The following is a 24,800-nucleotide window of genomic DNA, read 5'->3' as shown; positions in this document are numbered from 1 at the left end:
ACCGCGCGGCCTCTACCAACACACGTGGATACCCACGCCCCAGCACTGCGCATGCGCAGTCCTCCAAAACAGGCCCGAAGGACTACATTTCCCAGAGGCCCACGCGGGCAGTGGTGGGCGGGGCCTGCTCCGGCTGGACGCTAAGGGGAGGGAGTGCAGGAGGGGCGGCCCAGCAGTTACTGCAGCTTCAGCACCGGCTCCAGCCATGGCCTCGCTCGTGAAGAAAATAATCAGCACTACCAAGGCCCCTGCACTGGGTCCCTACAGGTAATGCCTTAGCTAAGAAAGATCTTGGTCTTGGTGGATAACAAGCAGACCATGAGCCGGCAGCGCCCTTGCAGCCGATGCTTTCCTGGAGTGCATCGGGAAAAGTGGCCAGCAGGTCGAGGGAGGTGATCCTGCCCCTCTGCTCGGCCCTAGTGAGGCCACATTTGGAGAACTGTGTCCAGTTCCGGGCTCCTCAGTACAAGAAAGACAAGGAGCTACTGGAGATGGTCAGCAGAGGGGCACAAAATGATGAAGGGTCTGGAGCATCTTTATGAGGAGACACTGGGGGAGCTGGGCCTGTTTAGTCTGGAGAAGACTGAGAGGGGATCTCATCAACACCTCTAAATACCTCAAAGGCAGGTGCCAAGAAGATGGTGCTGGACTCTTTTCAGTGGTGCCCATTGACAGGACAAGGAGCAGTAGCCATAAACTAGAACACAAGAAATTTCAGCTCAACATGAGGAAGAATTTCTTTATTTGAGAGTGGCAGAGATTGGAACAGGCTGCCCAGGGAGGTTGCAGAGTGTCCCTCTCTGGAGACATTCCAAACTCAGATGGATGCATTCCTGTGTAACCTGCTCCAGGTGGCCCTGCCTTGGCAGGGGCTTGGACTGAATGATCTCCAGAGGACCCTTCCAACTCTAACAGTTCTGTGATTTTGGGAGCGGGTTTTGCTGGCAGGGTTTTGGCAGGTCCCTGGGAGTCTGTCAGGCTGGCCTGGGGCTGAGGTGAGAGCAGGACCCCTGAGTGGGGGCCAGTCCTGGTACTCCCTCCCCCCCAGCAACCCCCAGGGAACCTGGAGTCCCAAAGCACGAGTGGGGCTGTGGTGCCATGGCAGACTGCAGTCCAATAAAGGGAGGGGGTATAGCTCAGTAAGTTAGTTTGGGAAAATAATTCTGGAATTAGTGGTGAGGAGTGAATGAAAAAAAAGAGGAAGAAGAATGATTGTTCTCCAGAAAAAGGTGCTTGGCTAGAGACAAGCATATTGTGTAGGGAAGCTAGAGATGCTGACTGTGCAGGTGATACAGAGTGAAGGCTGAGCCCAGTCCAGGGTGAGCTTGTTAGATGGAGAATTCAATGCCTGGGAATTAAAAATCCTTTCTTATTTTGAATAGTTATAAATGTTTTTCAGTCTAAAAACTTAACTGCTGTAAAAATATGTATGATGTTCAACATTTTCACAAGTATGTTGTTGTAGCAGTTCTGCATAGAATTAAAATAAAGAAAAATACCAGTTTTAATTGGAGAAAGATTTCTCTTTGCAATTTGGATGTGAAAAAAGTGTTCAGTTAGTATAGTAGATTCTCATAGCTAAAGTACTAAAGGGTTATTACCAGGACATTTTCTAAGAATTTTAAATTCTGTATTCAGGCTTTGTGTTCACAATAGAATCTTCGTGCCTTCCAGGTGCATTTTTGTCTCCATTACTTTGTGTCCTGAGCTTTCTAAGCTTCAAACTGTGTGTGTCTTATAGGCTTTATAAAGATGGAAAAATACAAGTGTAGAAGCAGAGAGACATGACATGAAGGTTAACTTCTGTAAACAATAAACTGTTGGTGGATTGCAGCCAGGGGCCTGGCATTGCTTGGCATCAGGAGAACATCTAAGACAGGGGAAGGCAACAATTCTTTGTCTGCACGCACACACCAGTGTCCCAGCCTTCAACATAGCTTTCCACTCCAAAATGTTGTGCTTATTGGCAGTTTTTGATGAAATACTGCTTATTGTGCAGCTTGTTAAATGTATGACAGGTCTAACATCAATAAGTTTATCACTAACTTAGTTTATCAGATTTTAGTAAACTTGTCAAAGTCCAGAGGGCAGAAGTTACACAAGAAAAAACTGCCACATCTCTGCTGTGAGATCTGAGCTTGGTTATGCAGGAATGAGGACTTATGTGGAATGAGGAATTGGGATGAATGAGCTGCATTCCTGGTTCTGCTACAGCCCTTCAGTATGCTTTTTGGTGACCTATTTTTACTGTATTTTTCTATTTCTTTTACTGCATCCATTTGCCAGTACCTTGAGAGAGGTAGGTAGGTAGATATATAAAAAGACACATTTCTATGTGTGGGTCTATATATCTCATTAACGTTATTAACCTTTTAAAGGATACTGTTCTTGTATTAATCCACAATCATTTATGTAAAGAAGATCTGATTAACAAATAGCATGGTTCCTAACACCATCTCTCTGACAGACAATGTTGTTCTAAGGTCACAGTGTCTGCCCAGTTATGCATTTAGGTACACTGAAACCTGAATGACTTTAGACACACATTCACATCCCTGCTGATTAATGAGTAGCTATGATTGGCCCTAGTTAGAGGTGCATCTGCAGTTGAAGAATGATTGGGGTTTGTGGAGTTGAAGTTTCCCTTAGCTGCTCTCATGCATTTGAGTGCAGTGCAAGTGTACTCCTTGGCTGGTAAATTGTTCCTAGTCTCAGTGAATGGAGGATTCCATTGGTGGGCACACCAAGAGGAGGAAGCTGAGCAGACCCAATAAGGCTGCTGCAGCTGTTGAGCTGGCAGTGGTATCAGAAGGTTTCAGCCTGTTCTTTCCCAAGTTATTAATGATTTAGGACTCTCAGAAGACCTCTGTTGAGATAAACAGTTCACTGTCATTTGGTTTGTGATAAGGAGTACAAGACAATCTCTTTTAGTGGCCAGCCCATACCTTCTTGTTGCACAGTTCTCTGTGCTTCAGACAGAAACAGAAGTTTGTGCTCTGAGGGCCCTCCTCCACAGCAGGACTGGTAGGAAAGAAAACTAAAGAAGTGTGTACATGCACATGTTTCTATCAACAATACTGTGTCAGCTAGAAAACTATTCAGTTGTTTCTCTTTGTATGGTGTAGCTTTGTGATTTGCTACAGCTTTGTTAGTTGATGACAGAAAAAATAATCCCCATGTAAGATAGTTTACCATATCTGACAAGTTGCTGGCTATTTTTTCCCCATATGAAATTACAGGAGAATATAGGACAGGTGTAAAAGGAAAGATGGGAATGATGCATTGTTCAAACTGCCTAACCCTGATTATTTGACTGAGTCCCTAGATTAGGTTGGTCCCCTGTGAAGTGAATGGATTAAGACAGTCCAGCTGAGCGAATCTCAGCTGGGAGATGTACTAAAAATTTTCTCTGCATATGTCCCTCTTTTTCCATCGACACTAAAGGGAAGCAAACCTCCTATTTCAGATACTTCAGGGAGGTGCCTAACTCTAGTTTGTGTATCTTGAGAGAGTTGTTGAATGGTCAAAACAAGGCATTTCCTTGTGGAATGAGAAGAGATACGAACAGCTGTGTTGACACACCATAAGCACTTCCAAAATAATCTCTCTATAATTTCTTTGCAAAATATTTTTACTTACTGATTGAAGAATTAAATTGTCTCTTGTATAATGTTTGCTAGATAGTTTAAATCTTTGTTTTCAACTTTTAACCTCTTTGTAGTAGAGACACTAATAATTGGCAACTCAACTTCAGCAAAAGCACATTTGACATTTTTATATAAATGTTTTGCAAATAGCTTGAATTTTGCATTCTTCTGAATTAACCCAGCAAAGAAGTCACTCCGGTTATTTGGTGAGAGTAGAGTGATTATTCTGGGGATGGAGTGATCAAGGCTTTTTGCTGACTGGCCAAATTCATTACTCTGGAGGAATACTGCCAGAGAACCAGGGGGCAGGTACCACCTCACAGCTGTAACTCATTATCATAGTGCCTGTTTAACAAGAAAAATGTTAAATCTCTTTTGACTTTTTTTTTTTTTCATTCTTTGCTTTGCAGCTGAAATGTAGTTGAAAGGTATTGTCTGCTTCTCAAACTGGGATGGAATATTTATCTGGGCAGATGCAAAAAATGTTTTGATTTACTCTGCCTTCCCTCTGTGCTGTCTGCACAGAACCTGTATATCTGTCTGGAACCTGTAGCTCAGTTTAGTATTGTGCTGCTGCATTCACACCATGTGCCTTTGCAAGAAACAGGGTTTATCTCCTCAAGGGCAGAGCTATGCACTCCCATAGATGGTGTCATCCCAGCTCTTCAAAAGCTTAAGCAAATTGATGTAGGACTGCATGTACAGACTTGCATGTGCAAAACCTCAGTCTTATTTCTGATGAATTATAAAGTACTGTAGAAAATTTGAAATGTGCTTTTGGATTTGAAATGTTTTCATGGGGAAACATTAGATCTAAAATGCCACTTGTGTTTTCAGCCAAGCCGTGCTGGTGGACCGGACAATGTACATTGCAGGGCAGATAGGGCTGGAACCTTCCACTGGGCAGCTTGTCTCTGGAGGGGCAAAAGAGGAAGCCAAGCAGGTAAGAAGTCTTCCAGCAATGAACTTGTAATGGAATTGGCATGTGTCTGATTAAAAGTGGAATTGTGAGAAATTGAGGAGACTAGAAAGCACGTCACATCCTCCAGGTGGGGGAAAAGCAGGAGGAAGTCATTCCATCTTAACTAACGCTGTCATTTTTCCAACAACTTGGAAAACTTGGAGGCCAGGCTAGAAATCTGTTTCATGTAGGAAGGTAAGAAAGAATCAGTGTTTGAAGCAAAGGTTCACACCCCAATAAAAACGCTGGCTTGAGTCAGGGGAAGTTTTACTCCCTCAGCAGCAAAGAGGTGGAGTGAGATAATAGGATGAGATGGAGCTGTATCATGTATTTACATCTAATGAATGGCTGGTTTAATATTTATTAGATGCTCCCTTTTATTAATTTTTAAGTCAGTCTTTTTTTCGACAGTTGAGGTTTTGCTGATTCAACTTACAGTAAACATGGATTCAGCCAAGTCACAAGTCATATTTACATACTTACAGAAATATAACCCAGCTGATAGCTAAAAGATTTTTGTTTCATTTTTCTTTAGGCTCTAAAAAACATGGGAGAAATCCTGAAAGCTGCAGGCTGTGACTATGGCAATGGTAAGTGCTGCTGTGACTCTGGCAAACAGGTGGTTGTTTTTACCTGAATTAAAATATAAAAAAATCAAGTGACCTTTTAAGAAAAAAAGAAAAGAGCTATTTGCTGAACATTAAATTGTTACCAATAGCTGGAAGAAACAAAAGAAATTGTGAATTTAGGTTAAAAAATAAAAGAAATTAATCTACATGCAAGTCTTTGCAATGGGTTTCTATGGAACACTGCCTTTCACGAAAAATTTCTGGCAATGGAACTAATATTTTAATTCCAACTGAGGAAGCTCAGGTACAGAGAATGTTGCAGTGACTACAGACATTTTAAGCATCCTAGGCTTTGCTCCAGGTGAAAGCAGGTTTGTAACTATGCTGTTAATATTCTAGACACTCTTGATACTGTTTGGGTAGAGGACTCTACTGGTGAAACCACACCAGGATTAATGCTGGGTTAGGCAGTCCTGGGAAGAAATTCTAGTACAGAGTATATTTTCAGACCTTCCATGAACTCTTTTTTCTGGCAACAGATATTATATCTAAGTTATTGCCGGCAGCTGGCTTACAACAGCTATTTTAATTGATCTGCTTATTAGTTCAGTCCTCTTGGGAGAATTTGGCTTTTTCAGAGCTGGTCAGGAATGACTTAATTCCTTAAAGTTTTATATTACATACAAGGTGCTCAGATTTTATTAGGTGGTTCCTTAGGTTGTAGCTCTAATGGTTAATATCTGCAAAACTTGTCAAAATGTTTAGAATACTTGAGAGAAATGTATGAAATAAAAGCAAGAAATGTGCTAAAGTTTTTCAATTTTTTATGCAAGTCAGAGGTCTAAAATAACTGCACTTACATAATTTCTAGTTGTGAAGACTACAGTTTTGATGGCAGACATGAAGGACTACAATGATATTAACGATGTTTACAAACAATGTAAGTAGATATTTTGCTTGTGTTTTACCATTATGGCTTGTGGAACAAATTATGTTCATGGTAGTCAAAATGTTTTAATGACTCAGATGATGTAGTTCCATATTCTTTGAAATTACTGTAGAATTTTTTTTTTATTTCATTTTCAAGTATCAGATCAAGCAGAGCCTAATTTCATGTGGATTTTTATTCTACCTTTCCACTAACTAACTCGCTGTCCTGTGAAGATCAGCTCCTGCTATCCCTACAGGTTGATCTTCTTTGCCTCTTACCTTGCTTGATGTTTTGCTGTCCTGGCTATAATTCTACCATAGGCAGCCTTCAGATGCTGAATTTCAGAATTTCTGAATTTATATCTCCATTTCTTTTGAGTCTATACTTTGGAACAATTTGAGGGTCACTGTTATGGGACCGGGCTCGTTCTTTATACAAGGATGAGCCATGCTGCTCCCCTTGAAGAAAAAAGGGAACAATGCTTGGTCAACAAAAGTGAATGTAGACTGAAATAGGTGATTCCAACGAGCTGTTTTGTGCAGAAAAACTTGGGACAATTTGCATGAGCTCCTTATTTAGATATCAACATCTGGTCTTGAATGAAGTCTCATTGATAAGCAAGTAACACAGTCTCCTACTTGTCAAAATGTACTGGGCGGTGTGCCTGCTTAAGCAGAGTAAAACCAAACTAGCTGCATGCTTAGTTACTTGTTGCCACCAGCCTGGAGTTTGAGAAAACAGCTGCTGCTGTTCTCTTATTGTGAGTTATTATCTCCATGCAGGACCCCTGCATTTCCATTATTAGCAGTTTTGTGATAACTGTCACTAGTAAAACTTTGACTTCATTATGCAAATTTCTTGGAAGTGTTCAGTCAGGGTTGGATGGGACTTTGAGCAATCTGATATAGTGAAAGATGTTCTTGGCCGTGGCACGGCAGTGAAGCTCTTATGTCTTTACCAGTACTCTTCTCCATGCCTTACCCCTGTTCTAATATCTGTGATTGTCAGGTCTAAATGGGCACGGAGGAATAAATCAAGGGCCTATTTTTCCTCTGTTTTCCTTTGATATGAGTAAGGTTGGACTCCTGGTGACTTTATGTGAATCTGGGATCTTTGCTCATGACTTTTTTGGCAGAGGTCTGTTTCTCTCTCCTGCTCTTTCTGTGAAAGAGCCATCTCCCACTCCCTGGTTTGAAACTCATCACCATTCTGATTTAATCTTTCTTTTTCAGCCAAGTTGGTGTGAAGGCCCTGCAGTGTCAGCAGAATACAAGTTATCACTGGCCACCAGGTCACAACTGCAGCTGACTGCTCGGGGATGAGTGGTGGCTTGCTGAGATTGAGAGCAGTCAGTCACCAAAACAAAGAAACAAGGGGGAAATGGTAGCTGGCATGGAAGTCTTGTAGCCTTGAACCTGAAACTGTTCCAATGATTTCATTTTATACAGATTACTTTGATCTGTGTTTTATCAAGCCAAGTTTAGTGATTGCTGGATGTTTCTGTTTAAATTATAGTTTTCAAGGCAAACTTCCCAGCCAGAGCAGCCTATCAAGTTGCTGCTTTACCCAGAGTAAGTGTCACTTTTCTGTCTACAAAAACCCCCAAAATTTTCTGTAATACCTTACTACTGAAGCATTCTGAAAGCTTTTCTACTTCTGAAATAGTTTTGATTGCAATTATTTTAATAAAGACTCTTAATTTGTTTCTTTTCTAAGTATACTATTGTTATGCTCACATATTATCAGAGATCTGAATATGAGATACATATTTCTTTATGGTGGAAGATAGATAAAACATTAGAAATAAGGGGTTATGGTACTTGAGTAAGCATAAATTGAATTTACAATATTACTGAACATTGCTAAATCAGTAATACAACTGTCAGAAATGTAATCTCTCTCAAATGTCACTCTGTTTTTTTATGAAGTTGTGTTGTTCATCCAATTGCTTCATAAAATAGATACATTGAATTCCTAATGTATTTCTTCATTGTTTTGTCACAGGGGGCCAGAGTTGAAATTGAAGCTATTGCCATTCAGGGACCTCTCCAAGATGCTTCAGCATGACTATAAGTAGAGACTGGATATCTTAAAATGACAGTTTTAGATTTGGTTAATACTTCTTCCTTGTATCCAATTCCTACAGCTGATTATCAGCAGTTACACACAGTTGAAATCAGTAAACTTACTGAGGAAAGGTGCTTTCTTCAGGACTTACAGTGAATTCTCTGCTGGCAAATGCTGAAAAGTGCCTGAGTCCTAAAATTTTAGCCTCAGCTAAAATCAGCTGAGACAGATTGCAGGACAGGACCTGCCCTTTGTGGAGGTGACTGGATATTCAGGTATTAAGGTACATACCTGGATGAACATATTAGAGTTATACAATGTGTGATCTGGACATGGAAAACTATACTGATTTGTAATAGTATGTTTTTAGTAAAAAATTTTAAATCAGAAAAGAATGACAGAAATGAGAAAACAGAACACTTGAATTGCTTAGCATACATTTTCAATTCTGAGGAATTTTACTGTATTTGCTTCTGAATTTTCTTAACTTCTTTCTTTATATATAGATTACTGTTGGGACTCAATTTTTCATATGTAAGCAACTGCTTAACAAAGTTAATATTAATTTCAGAAAGAAGAAAATTATGATTTTCTGAAGTAAAGTGGTACCCTTATAAATCAGATGAAAATTAATATCTACATGTAACCTTTCTCATGATCTTTTTCATAGCAATTCAGCTTTGTTTTGATTTTAAAAACAAAATATGTTTAATGAGAATAAAATATAATTGCAGCTGCAAAAATGTGCTTGTCTATTATGGGAACAAACTTTTCTTTTCCCTATTGTGGTTTGATATGCCATTACAAAAATAGTCTCCAGCTTGCTTATTCAATAACAGATAATTTGAACCAAAAGAATAGGCTTATTATTTACACCCTAATAGCTAAAGGTGAAATTCTCCAGGACAGGAAGCTTTCAGCTACCATCATTACAGTTCTTGTAATTTTTTCCTCTGCCATTAAGGTCAGAAGCATTGGTTTGATGGGGTGATTAAGCGACTGGTGGTGCTAGTAACTTAGCCCATCCTTCTGTATTGATCTTCTATCAAGTAGAAATGGATACTGTGAGAACAGTCAGCCCTGCTTACCAGTCCTAGATTTGATGTGAAACAGCCATTCCTTCTTTTCACTGAGCTTATCAAGTGTACTATTATAGAAAAAAGATTCATAATGAGGTTGTCACAGCAAATATGTGCAGATATGAGGATTTTTTTAATTGTATTACCTTGCTTTCTTTGGGAGATAATTATTTTCATTAGAAGCAAGATAATACCTTTGTTATTTCAAACAGCAGACTTCCAAACAGCATTTGAAAAATGCCTGACTTTTCTCTAAATAAACTTCCTATACATAAACTTTGATTAGTTTTTGCTGCTGTTCTTGTTCTGTCTCCTTGGCTGTACTAATAAGGCATCTTATGCTCTATAGCTCTGACTCCATAAGCAATCCCACCTAAGAAAAAACATGGTCAGACGTGTTAGGAAGGAGTTAGTACTAACTAATATGGCAGTGTTCCTTCATTTTGTCAATTAATAATAATTAAAAATAATGTAATTGAATGGCGTTATATTTAAACTTTTAAACGGAGTTCAATTCCTAATTTATATTTAGGTTTCTCTGTTACAGCTTTGTTTAGATGTAATTACTTGGTTGGAATCTATTTCACAGATTTGTAGGAGATTTAGTTCAAGTTCACTGTAAACCAGCTGATTTCAATTGTTTCGAACGTGAGCTGTGTTCTGCCTTTTATAACCACAGTGGTTATCCCTTATTATTGCTCACGTTCTTCCCGCTGCCTTCCTAACCTGTGTCCCGCAGCCTCTGTGCACCTCGAGCCCAACACTAGATGGCAGTTGCGATGTTTCTGTGGCGTGCTGACTTGTGCTTTGGCCGGTAAAAGTCCATTATAGCTCTCCTGGAGACTTCGGTGGTAGGAGAGTTGCTCTCCACAGTAAGGGACAGTCTGAGACTGAAGTGTAAATGAAACACCTGGAAAAAGTTCCATGCTGGATGCAGCCAACAGTTTGCTTCCATTAAGTGTTTTTATCAGTAAGTAGGTGCCATTCTGCAAAAACTCAAGAATAGAAATTCCCTCTTAGCTTTATGATTCTTCAGGTGAAGACAGTTGTAGTTTTTAACGATATATTTAAATCAAAGGCATTCAAGATATTTTCTTGATATGTATTCTTCTGGTACAGGGAGTCTAGAATAACTGAAATAAACTCTCTTATTTACAGCTCTAACATAGTAGTTTTCAAAATAAAAAATCAGCCTTCCACAGAGGAGTGTAAAACATTTATTTTATTTAAGCAGATTTATTTGATTCTATTATTTAAAAAAAAAGGCCAACACCCATGATTCTTCAATATGAAAAGCCTATCTCTTAGGTCTTAATTTGCAAACTACTAAGTACATAGATATTTAACAAATCCAGTTTTAAATAGAGATATGTTAAAACAGGTGGGTTTTTTTTTCTTTGCTAGACTGGGCTGCATGCAAAATACAGAGTTGCAATTCATCTTGTGGTATCCTGATTTCGACATTTAAAATCTGTTTCTATCATATGTAACTAAAACAAACCACAGCAAAACTCCTCTATCTGTGAAAGTAAAGCAATGTATAAAGTACTGAAGTGTGTATGTTCTAACAGGTGTTTTTTTAATAAGACTCTTTCTTCTTTAAAATATTATATTTTCTACAGATTAAACAATGCAAAAAATACATTTCACTACCTAGTTTTAATAAAAGTGTGTTCTCTTAAACCGCATAAACTGCCCCAATCTTCTTCTACCAGCACTTGCTCTTGCTGCAGCGTTTACCTAAAAGCAGTTCCTTATTGAGTGAGCCAACCCCGGCCAGCCAGATGGGCAGGGATCTTCTGAGATCCTACAGAGTGCATATGTGTCTGCACAGTGCTGACAGGATGCAAATTTAACCTCTTCTAGGGCTGTGTTTATTGGTAAAATAATAAATTTTTGGTAAAATTATTGGTAAAATAATATTTTTTTTTTTTCTATTAGAAAAAAAATTCTAGCAGAACTTTCTTGTTAGCTTGGAAATAAAGTTTGTTCTTTCAAGTGCACTGTCCAGCACTCCCTTCTTGAGGAAAGGTTACTTCTACCTTGGATGAAGTTGAGGACTGAAGATTGTTTAACTTTTGATAAAATACAAAACAATCATCAAAAATGCTTGACTGTATTAAAAGAATTTTAAAAAATGTAGCTTAAGATCTGGAGGTGTGTCCTATAAACACAAATATTGGAGCATATCTTCCTTTTCCCAGCCTTTAACAGGAGAAAGCCCTTTGACAGACTAATTAAATTTGCATGGTAGGGACATCTTATTTCTCAGAGCAGGAGTTCAGCATATTTCTAGCACGTACATTTTGATAATTTAGGTGATTCAACTTTTCATGTTTAAAATAGATAGTATGAAGCATATTTCCTCTTTGGGAAAGGAAAAAGAGAATGTTGTCATTATAGACTATGTAAGGATGAAGATGATTGAGAAAGTCTGCTACTGTTGAATCACTGACTGGTTTATATTCCTCTTGTTTTCATTTACATTGCTTGATGGCCTGAAGAAGCTGAACAGTGAGGAAGAACATACATAGTCACCTGTCTTCCTTGTTACAACAGTAGTAGAAAGAGTGACTCTGAGGTGAGCAGGTCATTTTGACTCCCTTGTATCTTAACATTTTATTTCCAAGCGCAGTCTCCTCTGTTGCTATGAATACTACTGATCTCTGTCACAGAGCTCTTGTTGGTTTATGCTTAAAAATAGTTTAATGCTTGCCAGACTGCAGTTCATGATCTTGCCAGTAGTCAGCCTGTCGCTGCCGATTTAACCTCCTGTGTTTTGGAGTGGGGCTGTGCTGGCACATGTGCTGGTGGCTGAACTGAATTCCCAGCTCACAGGAAGAAATCAGCCATGAGATGCAGCTGAAGATGGAAGTGCCTAGGACATTCTGGGACATGGCTGTACACCCAGCCCAGTCCTGTGTCACTTTGGGGCGTTCTCATTCTGCTCAGTACCTGTTCCCCCACTCCTCAGCTCTCGAAAGTGCATGGTGTTGTTTTTCATGGCTTCTTTTTGTGGAAGGCTTTGAGTATGTCAATAAAAACTTCCTACTTCTGTTTCAATTTTTGATGCTCAGTTTAATGTCAATAGACTTTTTAATAGAACTAGCAGCTTGTTTTAGCTTCTCTGTCACAGAAGGCTAGAAAAACAAAAAAATTAATTGAAAGTGACATCTACCTAGCAAAAATTCCCTAAAAAAAAAAAAAGTATGCATTTGGGTTCTAAAAGTTTATGCTGTTACCTACAGGCAGTTGACATTAAATGAAGCTGACAAGTTCATAAGAATGCAGCTAAGCAGAAAACCTTAGATTTAGTGATACAGCCAAGAACTATCAGCTTATACAAAAGGTTAATAGACCAAGGATATCAATTACATTATTTAATATAAACCAGAGAACCAGAGTCAGCTGGAGTCAGACATGTACATGCAGTATGAAATTATCTCTTAGAGGGGATTTGTATAACTTGCTGGTAACAGGATTTTTGTTAAGTCCTATTATACAATAAAGCTAATAAAAGAGCAACATTGTGCTTGCCATTTTTAGGTAACTGACCTTTTCTCCATGTCCTACATCCTTATGCTGGGGATCTTGTAAACACAGACCCCAGCAATGTATTATATAGAGTCCCTTTGCACAGGACATAGCCTCAAGCTGTGCCAGCAGAGGTTCAGGTTAAACATCAGGAGGAATTTCTTCACAGAGAGGGTTGTCAAACATTAGAATGGACTGCCCAGGGAGGTGGTGGAGTCATCATCATGCCTGGATGAGAAATGACTGGACGTGGCACTTACTGCCATGGTCTAGTGACAAGGTGGTCTTCAGTCAACATTTGGACTCAAGTAACTTAGAGTTGTTTTCCAACCTAATTGATTCTGTGATCCTGCAACATTCACCATCAGAACAAATTTCTACTCTTTATCTGACCCAAAACACAAATCATATCCAGGGCCTGTTTTCACAGGAAATTTGTTTGAAAGTATTACCATTCAGCTTCATCTCCAAAATTATTATTTAGCATTTTGGAAAAGAACCCAGACAGTCCTTGATAGCGTATTTCTCCAGGAGGACAGCATGCCAGGGAAATATAATAGATAACCTTTTCTTTGGGAACAGGCTTATATTTGTCTCTTAGATAGGTTTGTATTTTCTCTCTTAGAAGTCCATTTTAGAAGCCACAAATGCATATGAGGAGAGCTACACAGCTAAAGACAGGTTATTATTGGCCATGAATGTTAACAGCTGTGAAATTATCTTCTAGGATTTATACAACTAATATATCCCACTCAGTTAAAAATGCCCCCTGTATTGTACTACAATCTCTTCAATAAATTTGAGTTTAAAAATGGGGAGTGAGCAGCACACAGCTGGGTCCTGGACACTGCACTCTGTTATCTTCTATTTTCTGGAAAACTCCCTTCTGCATTTAGTTAGAGCTTGGTAAATTTCCTCTCCCAGTCCTCTACGTGCTATACACTTCAGCCTCCATTGGTAGTCCAGGCACTCAGCAAACCTGCCTACATACTATAATTGAAGAGGAAAAAAGCTACACTCTATTCTTCATTCTTTGTAATGTTGGTTGGAGGTTTCAACAGTTTGAAGCCAGTTAATCTGAACCTAGGGAAAAACTCCTAATTGAAAAAGGAATGATCATACTGCTGTTGAAAAATTATCCTGGTGTGTATAGAAGGCACTCTGGCAGGGAGATGAAGGTTTGGGTATTTCAAACTCTTGAAGTCTTGGCAGCTTGACTTCAAAAAAATCTGTATTATATAAAACTTTTTCCAATGCCTCCTATTCATGTGTCTGTAGCTTGTGGTTCAATCCATAAAAGCCTTTATATTTTCCCAACCCAATTAGATTTAAAAATATTCATGTGAACAGAAGAGCAGGCCCAAGAAGAGGATGTTCACTGAGACACAACTTCTATTCCTTGTTATTAGCTGTCTCTGAAACACATGGAAAAAATTAATTTAGCAATTAATTGAAGGTATAACTTGATATTCACTAAATCTGACAGGAACTCAAAGTGAAAGTTCCCTGGAAGTATCACAGGTTGAAGGGGATATATGCTCTTCTCCCAAATCTGTAAGAATGTTCTGTGTGGACCTAAAAGCAACCACTGGTTCTGCTTCCTCTTCCCCCATCCCATTCATACACAGTTCCTGCTACAGACATTAACGTCACCTCTGTGATGTTACACATCACTGCTACATTCTCGAGCTCCTCCTCACTTGCTGCCCTTTCTCTTAACAACTTTTGAAATCACTACATCCTTCCAGTCAGATTTGACATAGAGGCAAGCACTTAAGGGACAGTAAATCCTGAGTAAGGACGAGAGACAAAGGGCACAAATTGAAGTACAGTGTATTTCCTTTAAATACAAGATTTTTTTTTCTTTTTCTGTAAGGACAGTTAAGTTATGGGAATAGGCTGCCCACAGTTGATGGAGTCTCCACCCCTGGGGATTCAAAACCCAGCAGGACAACCTGTTCCTGCTTGAGCAGGACTAGACAAGCTCCAGAAGTATTTTTGTCCTCTGCTATCCCATGACAAAGTATGGCTGAGGAACTGTGTCCAGCCCCTGAAGCTACTGTTGGCCATCAGCAGCTGAGAAGCTCTGGGGCTCACTTGATAGCTAAATGATAGTGCCCAAGGGAGTGATTGGCTGAAATCACAATGTCTGGCCATCCCAGCTCAAAGTACTCCTTTCCCAGCTAGAAGACTCAGCAAGGGTATGGAACATGAGAATGTGGGACTTCTTCACACTGAATTGTGGTGTTCCATGAGGGTGGGTAAGGAACACAGGAAAGGTGGGAAATTTTGCATGGGAATGAAGGTGGCCAATGAAAGACATCCAACTTCAGTGATTCTCTATTACTAAGAAGATTGCTAATATAGCATGAAAAAACCCAACTCCCTTTAATGGTTTCAAATTCAACACACTTAGCATGTCACTGAGCATTCCCTTGTTCTTAGGTGGACATCAGCTACCTTTAGAGACCTACTTCTTTTTTTTTTTTTTTTTTTTTTTTTTTTTTTTTTTTTTAAACTAGGCTCAGCTTGTATCCTCTTAGTCATACCCTCCTAGAGATAAAGCTGTGAATGTTTTTGATGTCTCTCAAAGTAAGAATTTTTCCATTCCCTTAAGCAGTCCTGCTTTCCTGCCCAGAATCTTGCTTTATTTCTTCAATATCCTTTCAAGATGGAAGAATTGCTCCCTTACACAACAGAATCCCATGTTTAGATGGTCACTATTCTGTTCTTAGCATTGTTTGTTCCTCTTGCCTGCAGCTGTTCTCTGAGCTGGGTCATTGCACTCCCATCATCTGAAATGCATTACAGACAGAGAAGCAGGGCTGCTCTTTCTGCTCCCTTACAAAACTGTCGGGGAGAATACTGTCAAAGCAGACAAATGCAGGAAGAATTTCAATAAAGCTGGGTGAAATTTCTGGTAATGTTCAAGGCCAAGTTGGATGGAACCCTGACCAACCTGATCTAATGGGTGGCATACCCCATATGTGGCATACCCATATCTAATGGGTGGCATAATGGGTGGCAGGAGGGTTAAAACTAGGTGATCTTTAAGGTCCATTCCAACCCAAGCCTTTCTATGATTCTCTTATTCTTCAGGAGCAGGAAGATGTTCTTTGAGGTTTCCTAGAATCAAGTTAAGTGCTTTGCTGAATTCACAGCACACAGAGATGATTCTTTGCAAAAGCATAGGAGCTTTTAAAAAAGACATAATTTAAAGACATTAAAAACAAGTTGATTGATTAAACTTGTTTTGACTTCATAGGCAAAGCTATCTGGCATAAATTTAAAGATCCTGCAAAAGAAGAGTTGTCAATCGCCAAGAACTGCTTCTCTTCATAGGCTAGCTTAAAAAGTAACAATCTGTAAAGATGAGCAACTGTCAAACATGAAAATTAAAGGGAGGTGAGCAATTTTTTTTATCACTGCTGATCTAATTTTACTTGGGTCATAAAGGCACATAAGCCTTGGCCAAACTGCTTGACCACCACCCTACTTGTCTTACAGACTACAGTGCTTGTGCTGAAAATCATTTCTCTTAGCCCTCTGGCAGAAGCATAAGCAGCGGTGCAACACGCTGGCTTGCCCTAAGGCTGTGACATACTGGCAGTGGGAAGGAACCAAAGACTGCTCACCCCAGGTGTAAGGGGTTCCTTTGGAAGTCATGAAAGACACTGGTGTAAGGTATCTGCCAGTCTTTCTGCTGAAGCTGTTCTCTTCTGAATTACAGAAATACTTGCTAGCCCAGAGAGATTTTGAGCGTGACTAAGGACACCAGTGATTAGTATGGAGGGGAGAGGGAGAAGGTGAATCCAGCTATTGCAATAACATTTGCTGGGGGAAAGGGGGAGCTGTCTGCATTGCCTGCTCATCCATTTCCACATTCCAGCAATACCATAGGGTAACCTGTGGTGGTGGAATCACCATCCCTGGAGGTGTTCAAAAAACGTGTGGATGCAGCACTTAGGGACAAGATTTAGTGATGGACCTGGCAGCACTGAGTTAACAGTTGGATTCAATGGTATTTTCCAACCTAAATAATTCTGTGATTCTAATTCTGCCTTCTGGGGCATGTGAACACCTTTACATGATAGACTCAAGTGTGAGGTTCTTAGTGAATGTGGAGGAAGAAGAAGAAATAACTTTTGTAGCAAGACTGTGGTGACAGAATTTTGACCATAATCTCAAAGTCTGCCAGAGGGATAATCTTGTCCCCTTGATTTTTTTCTCTTCACTGGTGTGACAGTTTTCCAGAGGAATTTTATTTGGCCTGTGACTTTTCCTTCCCACCATGTGACCGAATATGCTGTGTAATGTGCTTTCATCACAGCACCATACTGCTGATTTCAGCTAATAGGGAGAACAAGGGGATCTAAAATGACTGGCGTAGAATGGAAATCACAAAGCAGTATTAAGGCTTAGCTTACAAAGACAAGCCTGCAAATAATAATGAGCAGAGTCATGACTTTAACAAAGGTTTTTTATTTTCCAAGACTGCATGTTACAGTCTATCATTCTTCCCAAAGAGGGAAAAGTTATCACTGATAAGGCTTGTATATTCTATAGAGATGACCCATGTAAAAAGCATGACTTCCAATTGATTGCTTCCAAAAATGTCTTTTACTGTAAAGTATTTTTGACCCTCTTGTGTAAAAATGCAGAAAGCAGCTGTATGCCTACAGGGGAATAACAAGATATGCTCAATAAGGACAGGACAGTTTTTGCTGTCTCTTAAACAATAACCTATGTGGTCCTTCCCTCCTCTGTCAACATACCTATCTCTGTCGCTGCTGCACTATCCACAGCTTCTCCTGTTTCTTCTTTTGTTTCAGGCCCTTCACCTACTGTCTCACTGAGCAGCTCAGTTTCCACCTGTTCTCCCGTCTCACCTGGGAATGGTAACCATGGAGATCAAATTAGGATCCACTAAAAAAAAAAGCACCTTTTTTGCTTTGTAAGCTCTCCAATGCCTGTTATCAAGGTACCCCCTGAATGAACCCAGAGAGAACAAACAGGAAAACAAACACTTTTCATCATCCAGCTATATGGTTGTCTTATGCCCATGAAATTCTCCTAGTGCTTTCAGAAAATCCCCTTGATGCTGTATCCAAAGGAAATCATGAGTACTATTTCTGCTCAAATTATTTTTCCTGTATTTTATTTCATAGATGTGCAGTTTTATTTGCAATTGGAAAAAAAAAACACAAAAAAAAAAAACCAAAAAAAAAAAAAAAAAAACCAAAAAAAAAAAAAAAACCAAAAAAAAAAAACCAACCACCCAGAAATAGAAAACATGGTAACATGCAAGTCTGGCTGAAACCCTGCTTTCCCAGGGAAGCTGCTGCCTAACTCATTTCCTCCCATAGCTATGGAAGCACAAAGGGAAAGCAAAACAAATGCTTTTGTACCATAGCATAAAAATAGAAAATCCCTTCTTCATCAGATGTCTCTGGGAAGAGAATGCACTCAAGTTAAGGTATTACTTCTACCTTGGAAATAATAGGAGCAAAACTCTTTTCCCCAAAAGCTTCATTCACTCGCCCTGCACACATCACTTGGTGCTAAAAGCCTCACAACTCATCTTCAGACAGACAACTGTAAACATGTTTCCACTGATGAGAAGTGACAGCACAAGGTCCAGGGTGTGCTGCTCTGCCTCTGGCACTGCCCTGAGGCTTAGAAATTGTGAATAAAGAAATTGGAGTTTGCAGCTGGGCAGGATGTATATTTAACAGGTGAGCAACCTGTCATTTACTGCTTACATAAAACAAGGCTTTATTCCAAAGGATAGATTATTATGTAGAGGACAAAATTAATTCATGAAGAGACACAGGAGAGGACGAAGCAATCCAACAACCATGCTCAGCTATAAAGGATGAGCAAAGAATGAGATTCACAGAGCCAGTTCAGAGCCAAGCAGCACAAAGCCACGGGAGTAGTGGCAGTGGCAGTCTCCAGTAACTGGCTCTGGACTTCACATGGATCAGTCCTTCTGCAGTTCTTCAAGGCCAAAGTGGAGTGAGGATGTCTCCTTGCAGAGAAATACTCCTCATGTGCTTCACCTGCTTATTCCCTGAAGAAGAGCTACCCCAGGAATGCATCTGATTCCTTACTGAGCTACTTTGTACCTTTTAGGAGAAATTTGATTCCTCCTGTGAAGTGTTCATCTTCTGCATGCGCAGTCCATGTCCTCTGGGCACTAACCCAAAGGAGAGCATAGCCTGCAATTTCCAGGAAGGAGCACACCTCCTGCTGAAGGTCCCTCCACAGCACATGGAAATCCCTGTCACCTCAGTCACCACTGCTTCCTCACACAGCCCGTCTCTCCCCACCCAGTCATCTCCAAGCATTGGTGCAAAGACAGCCCTATGTCTCTCCACTACTACTTCTATTCTGCTTGTCTTTTAGGCATGCTTCCAGGACACAATGGAGATGCCAAGTGTGCATCAAAGAGATCTTTTTCGTCTACATTCAGCTTTATGTGTGCAAGGTCAGCTGGTTTATAATTAGTACATGTGACTAAGTAATTGAGCCTTTGGGCTGTGCAAATATTAAAGAATGTGTCTGAGCTACCAAGAGACACAATGTTTTAAATGAGGGGTATGGTGGGACATTTTACCTGCTAAGAACAAAAAGGACATGAAATGAAATAGCAGAGGTGAGAATGCTGATTAAATTTATTACAGCTTGGACTTGTAAATCTGAGGCTTCCCCAGCCACATTCTTCTACGCCTCACATCATACAGGCTCCCTTGACCAAATTCTGACTCCAGAAGCTCATTTGAGGCTCTTATTAAAGCCAAAAGGACCCACACAGAAGTCCCTGGAGGCAAATTTTTGTCTCCTGAATTTATGAAAGCACAAATATTACCCTCAATGAGGTGGTCCTCTTCAGTAATATGTACTTTCTCGACGACTTCCACTACAGAGCTGTCACTGCCCTCTACCAGCCCACTGTCCTCTGCTGGTTCTGGAGATGGTGCCCCAGCATCTTCTCCTGGTGCTGGAGGTGAAGGCCCCCTGCTCTCCTCTCGCCACACAGAGGGCAGCTCAGAGCTCTCCTCCTCTCCTGCAGGCAGGGGCTCGGTGCCCTCTGGCTCCTCCCTTTTACTGACCGACTCTGTCTTCCCCTCCACGTTCAGGATTGTGGCTGAAGTCTCCTCTCCTGGCAGCCACTCGCCTGGGTTGGGCTCCTCAGAGGCAAGGCTCACACGCTCTGCTGGCTCCAACTGTGTTTGGTCAGCCACAGGTCCATGGTCATCTGCAGTCAGGGTGTTTGCACCTGAGGATGCTTTTAGTTACAGTAGGGCAAGGAAAGGAAAAAGGGAATTACAGATAATTGGTGAATGGGCACATAAGCTGGATGACAACTAAACCCACAGTGAACCACACAAGCACTACCTGTCAAAGAGCTCCCTCCTGGCTAGGGAAAATACTCCCTCATAGGTCTGCTGCACATATCCACACATATCCAGTAGAGGATGATGCTGCTCTTACATTAAAAATAAGTTTTCATTTGATGCATGTAATACATTTTTACATGAAGAGAGCAGACTTGTTTGCAAGTCAATGTTCTATTACATTTTCCCTTTTGAATCTGCAGTGTGCAGGTGGTTTGCTAGGGATGGGACACTGCAAGGACACCTTTTCCTGCCCCAAACCAAGCACAGCAGCAGTGTGGGGAGTGTGAGGGAGCTGCTGTCCTGGGTTGCGTGTGAGAAGTTCTGGCAGTACCTTCAGGTGGACTGAATAAAACCCCTGAGAACCGAGAGGATGAGCAGTGCTTACTTCTTAAAACAAAAACCACTTTGTCTGTCTTTTTCAGTACTAAGCTACCACTAACAAAAAAAAAAAAAAAAAAAAAAAAAAATCAACAACAGGAAGCCTAAACTAATTTAAACTTCCACTTCTTTCATCTTTCATCAACTTATTGGCTAGTAAAGCAATGGGTTTTGGCAGAAAAATATTATGAATAAAGAACTCACAAAATTACTTTGACAGGTATTTAAGGATAAAAGCAGAAGACTCAAAATGAGCTATACCTACCTATCAGACTGACTTACTAACATTCTAACGAAATTCAGTTTGACAGGATCTTTTACTTAACCTTTTCCTAAAGAATGTCAGGATGAAACCCCTGGTAATTCAAGCATGAAATCTGTTTATATAATAATTACAAAACTGGAAAAACTGTATTTTCTGAGAAAATTATGATTGCAGTGTCAAAGCCAGTAAGCAGAACCATATGTTACTGTTCACAGATGAATACATCTATACATGTTCATATAGACATAGATGAACAGGAAAAAAAACCTGCTTTTAAAACATCTGGTTGAATACTGCTGCCCTTAAAGTAAGTTTACAGTTCTTTTGAGACATTCAAACAAAACAGCTCCCCAACAAGTGTCACCTTGTCAGCATGTGCCTACAGACCCAGGGAAGGATGGCTAAGCCAGAAGAAGAGCAAGAACTGAGAATCTGGACTGTTGAGACAGACAGAAGGCAACTTCGACTATGAGACAGATAAAATCTCATTTGTCCCAGGAACTGTTAAACCATCCAAGTTGCAACCAACCCCTCCAAATCCACAGAGGAATGGCAATTTATAATGCAACTCTAACAACAGGAGGTAAACTCAGCTACTGGTCTCTGACAACAGACCCCCCCCAGGGCAAGACCCTGCCTCTGACAGTTGCCAAGGGGCAGGGGAAAGGGCAGAGGGCCCCAGCTCATGGGGCTGAGTGTCAATCTGTCAGTGGAATTCCTCTGTCAACCTGTTCAAGCCCCTTTTCAATCTGTTTATACTCAGTCTCCACTATATCCAATGGTCATGAGGGTTGCAGCCCACTTACATCCCCTGTAAAACACACCTTGGCTTGTTTTAAGCCTGCTGCTGGTCATTTCATCAAGTGGCAGTTCTTGCATTATGAGAAACAGCAAATATATTTCCCTGATTGCTCTCTAGATCTCTATGACACCCTGTCTTACAAGCACTCCTTTTCCTAAAATGAAGCTCAAGGTAAAACAGATACCAAATCAGAATAGTAGTGAGTGAATGTTAAACTTAAGCTACTCTAAGCAGTGATTAAAACAGCAATGTATGCTCAGAGACCAGAAATTTGATGTTTTCACATTTTTATTTTTTGTCCCTTTAGACACTTTTCACACTTTCACCTTGCTCAGTGCCAGATGGAGAGAGATCATTTAAAGCCTACAGACAGAAACAAATAAGCTGTGAAAATTCGCATGTTATATAGAGTTTTAATTCATGTTAGCAGTAAAAGAAACAATTCAAATGTGTTATTACTAAGAATCTCCTATGATGCTCCTATAAGCATCAGCCCTGCAACTTCGAGCTAGCCCTCTCTACATCAAAATATTTTATACAAATTGGATTATAAAATACTGCCATATCTGCACCACTGGAAACCCTGGAAGCATTCATGTGCTCTTATCTGAAATGCAAAGAATTCTCTAATATGGAAAAAATAAATCCTCTCAGTAATCTGTTCAATACCTTTATCCCTGAGAAAAATTAACATCATGCGGCAGTCAGCATTCCTAGGATTCCTTCTAGTTTTGCTTTATTTTTAATTTTTTTTTCTCTGCTGTAGACTATTTTAGCTGGAGAAACAAAGAAAAACACAGTGAATGTATGTGAGCCATGGCTACAGTATTTGCTCTTTGCCTTCTTTCCTTTTGGAAAAGCCTCAAAGTTTTGTGAGCTACACATCAATGGAAGAAAATTAAATACATTTTCCTCTATTAACTTATTCAGAGAAGTTTTTTTTTCAAATTATCTTTTCTTATTAAAGTAAATTAGCAAATTGTTAACATATCTGGTTAGTAATTGCCAAATTAATGCAGATCTTTCAGCTATAATTAAAAACTGCACTTCATCCTTGCCATGATATTAGTGTATGTATTTAGTACATTTCATGACCTACCCTGCCATGAACATGCTTTTATACAGAATAATTAAAATAAGCAGAATAAATTACTTCTGCTGTTTCTTTGAGCCCTTCAGTGTTCCTGTGAAGGAGGATGGAAAGGCAGAGGAATTGGTACATTGACCAGGTGACCGAGACAGCAGGTACAGCATAAAGAGGTTTCTCCTGATACTTTCAGGAGATGTGTGCTGGCTCTGTAGTGGCATAGACAACGCTCAGCCCACAACCTGTTCTCCTCTCTGCAGTCACAAGCCACAGCACCACAAGACAACACACAGAATATAAACCCATGCAAAAACCATGGATGCTGCAGGCAGAGTAACAACAACAGATCATAACTCAAGAATATAGGAAAGAAATGCTGTAAAATGAAAGGCAAACAACTTTTTTGGATCTGCCTTCGAGATGTATCTTTCTGGAGAGGTCAATTCCTGTAACTTCAGCATTCAGATTCTTACAGAAGTGTTTCCAAACCTTCATTGGAGCAAAGAGCTAAATATAATGAATATGGAAACAAAGTTTTGTTTTACTTCTACTGAATAGCAAGGATATTCTTATGGCACATCCTGCAAATACACCTTGCTCACAAAATTAGTCTGCTGTGACTTGAGCCAATTAAAGCCACAGGAACACTGCCGATACTGCACACTATGTCGAGGTGGATTTTGTTAGAGAAAGGAAGGATAGTGGGGTCAAATATTGCTAGTTTATTATTCTTTTAAAGAAGGAAAGAAAGGCCACTAGACTGGCAAGGTACTACACAAAAAGACCAACAGCAGGACGTGTCTGGAAATTAAACAAACAAAAAAAACCTGCGGAGCGGAGTGGAAGGGACTTAGGCATTCATTCACGAGAACCACCAGTTTCGAAGCCATCACTCATGGGGCGCAGCTCCCTCCGCTGCGCGGGCAGAATAAAAAACTGAAGCAAACCCGACGGGCTTCTGGCCTCGCGGGGTTTCTGTGGGAAAAGCGAAACCGACGGGAAACAGAAACGCAACGGGACGGGACGGGATAGGACCACCCTGAGAGCAGCGCGGCCCCGCATCCCCAAAGAGCTCTGCGGGCAGCTCCCGCCCGGCTCCCCCCGCCCCGCTCACCCGGCAGCGGCGGCGGCTCCTGGGGGCGGCTGCGGGCGCTGCTGGAGCAGCCCATGGCGGGGCCGGCGGGCTCTGCGGCCGCTCCCGACGGCCGGGTCGGGTCGGGTCGGGTCGGAGCGCGGCGAGGCGAGGCGAGGCGAGGCTGGCGCGGCCACCGGGCAGCACCGACCTGCGGAGCCGGGGGGGCGGCCCCGGCGATGGAGCCTCCCCCGCCGCTCAGCCCTGGCCACCTGCCCCGGGGCGGATTTCTGCGCTGGGTCAGGGTGCCACAAGGTGTGAGTGGCAGCAGGCGGGAAGGGACTGCAGGTCCGTGTGCCCCAGAGTTTAATCCTGGGGTGTGCTCGTAAACCTCGCTAGCAAGCTTTGAGCCACGATAGCATCGAGTAGAGGAGACCCGTAGCCCGGGAAAGAGGGTCCAGGTCTGGGCAGGGGTATTAGACGGACCTGGAGGCCACGCCGATGTTTGGCGGTCCGTGAATGTGGCTGAGCTTGTGAACCTGAGACTGAGGGTGTGGGGTGTCTGTAGGGAACCCCAGACCGGACCCGGGGAGAGGAGCAGCAGGGCTGGGTGATCTGCACAGACTGTGTATGGTTTGGGCATCCCGGGGTTGTGCTCGTACACACACAGGAGCCGCAGCCCCGCTGCCAGCCCTCCCTGCACACAGGAACAGCTGCACCCGTGGGACTGAGTGGGGACAGACCCCTGGGGTCTCAGCAACTTGGAGGCAAAAAGGAATCCACAGAGTCCTCTGGGTTCAGCGGCCACCTGTAACATCCTTACCATCGGCCTGAAAGGTAAAATAAAGATAATATTTTATATTTGCATATAGGCAAATCAACAGATGTCCAGGAAAGCTGAGGTGGCCTAAAAACTTCCCAGAGTAAGAATGAAGAATCTTTGCCACACATCTGCTTGCATAAGCAGATAATGTATTTATTGCACCCAAGACATAATTTGATTTT

At 41.1% G+C, this 24,800-nt stretch overlaps 2 protein-coding genes across 2 annotated transcripts; one reads left to right on the top strand and one right to left on the bottom strand.

Moving 5' to 3' along the window:
- Positions 1–147: 147 nt before the first annotated feature.
- Positions 148–9,536, top strand: RIDA (reactive intermediate imine deaminase A homolog). Its single transcript, XM_053991546.1, has 6 exons — positions 148–267; positions 4,485–4,590; positions 5,144–5,198; positions 6,049–6,117; positions 7,624–7,679; positions 8,113–9,536. Exons 1-6 carry the CDS (start codon positions 206–208, stop codon positions 8,173–8,175), a joined length of 411 nt encoding a protein of 136 aa, XP_053847521.1. The 5' UTR covers positions 148–205; the 3' UTR covers positions 8,176–9,536.
- Positions 9,537–17,112: 7,576 nt separating this feature from the next.
- ERICH5 (glutamate rich 5) lies at positions 17,113–22,717 on the bottom strand. Its single transcript, XM_053980808.1, has 4 exons — positions 22,306–22,717; positions 19,660–20,079; positions 17,564–17,677; positions 17,113–17,138 (listed from the first exon to the last, which is right to left on the bottom strand). Exons 1-4 carry the CDS (start codon positions 22,331–22,333, stop codon positions 17,113–17,115), a joined length of 588 nt encoding a protein of 195 aa, XP_053836783.1. The 5' UTR covers positions 22,334–22,717.
- Between the last annotated feature and the right edge of the window lie 2,083 nt (positions 22,718–24,800).

Source organism: Vidua macroura, chromosome 1, assembly GCF_024509145.1.
Source record: "Vidua macroura isolate BioBank_ID:100142 chromosome 1, ASM2450914v1, whole genome shotgun sequence".
Taxonomy (NCBI): Eukaryota; Metazoa; Chordata; class Aves; order Passeriformes; family Viduidae; genus Vidua; species Vidua macroura.
This window is presented reverse-complemented; position numbering and strand designations above follow the sequence as displayed.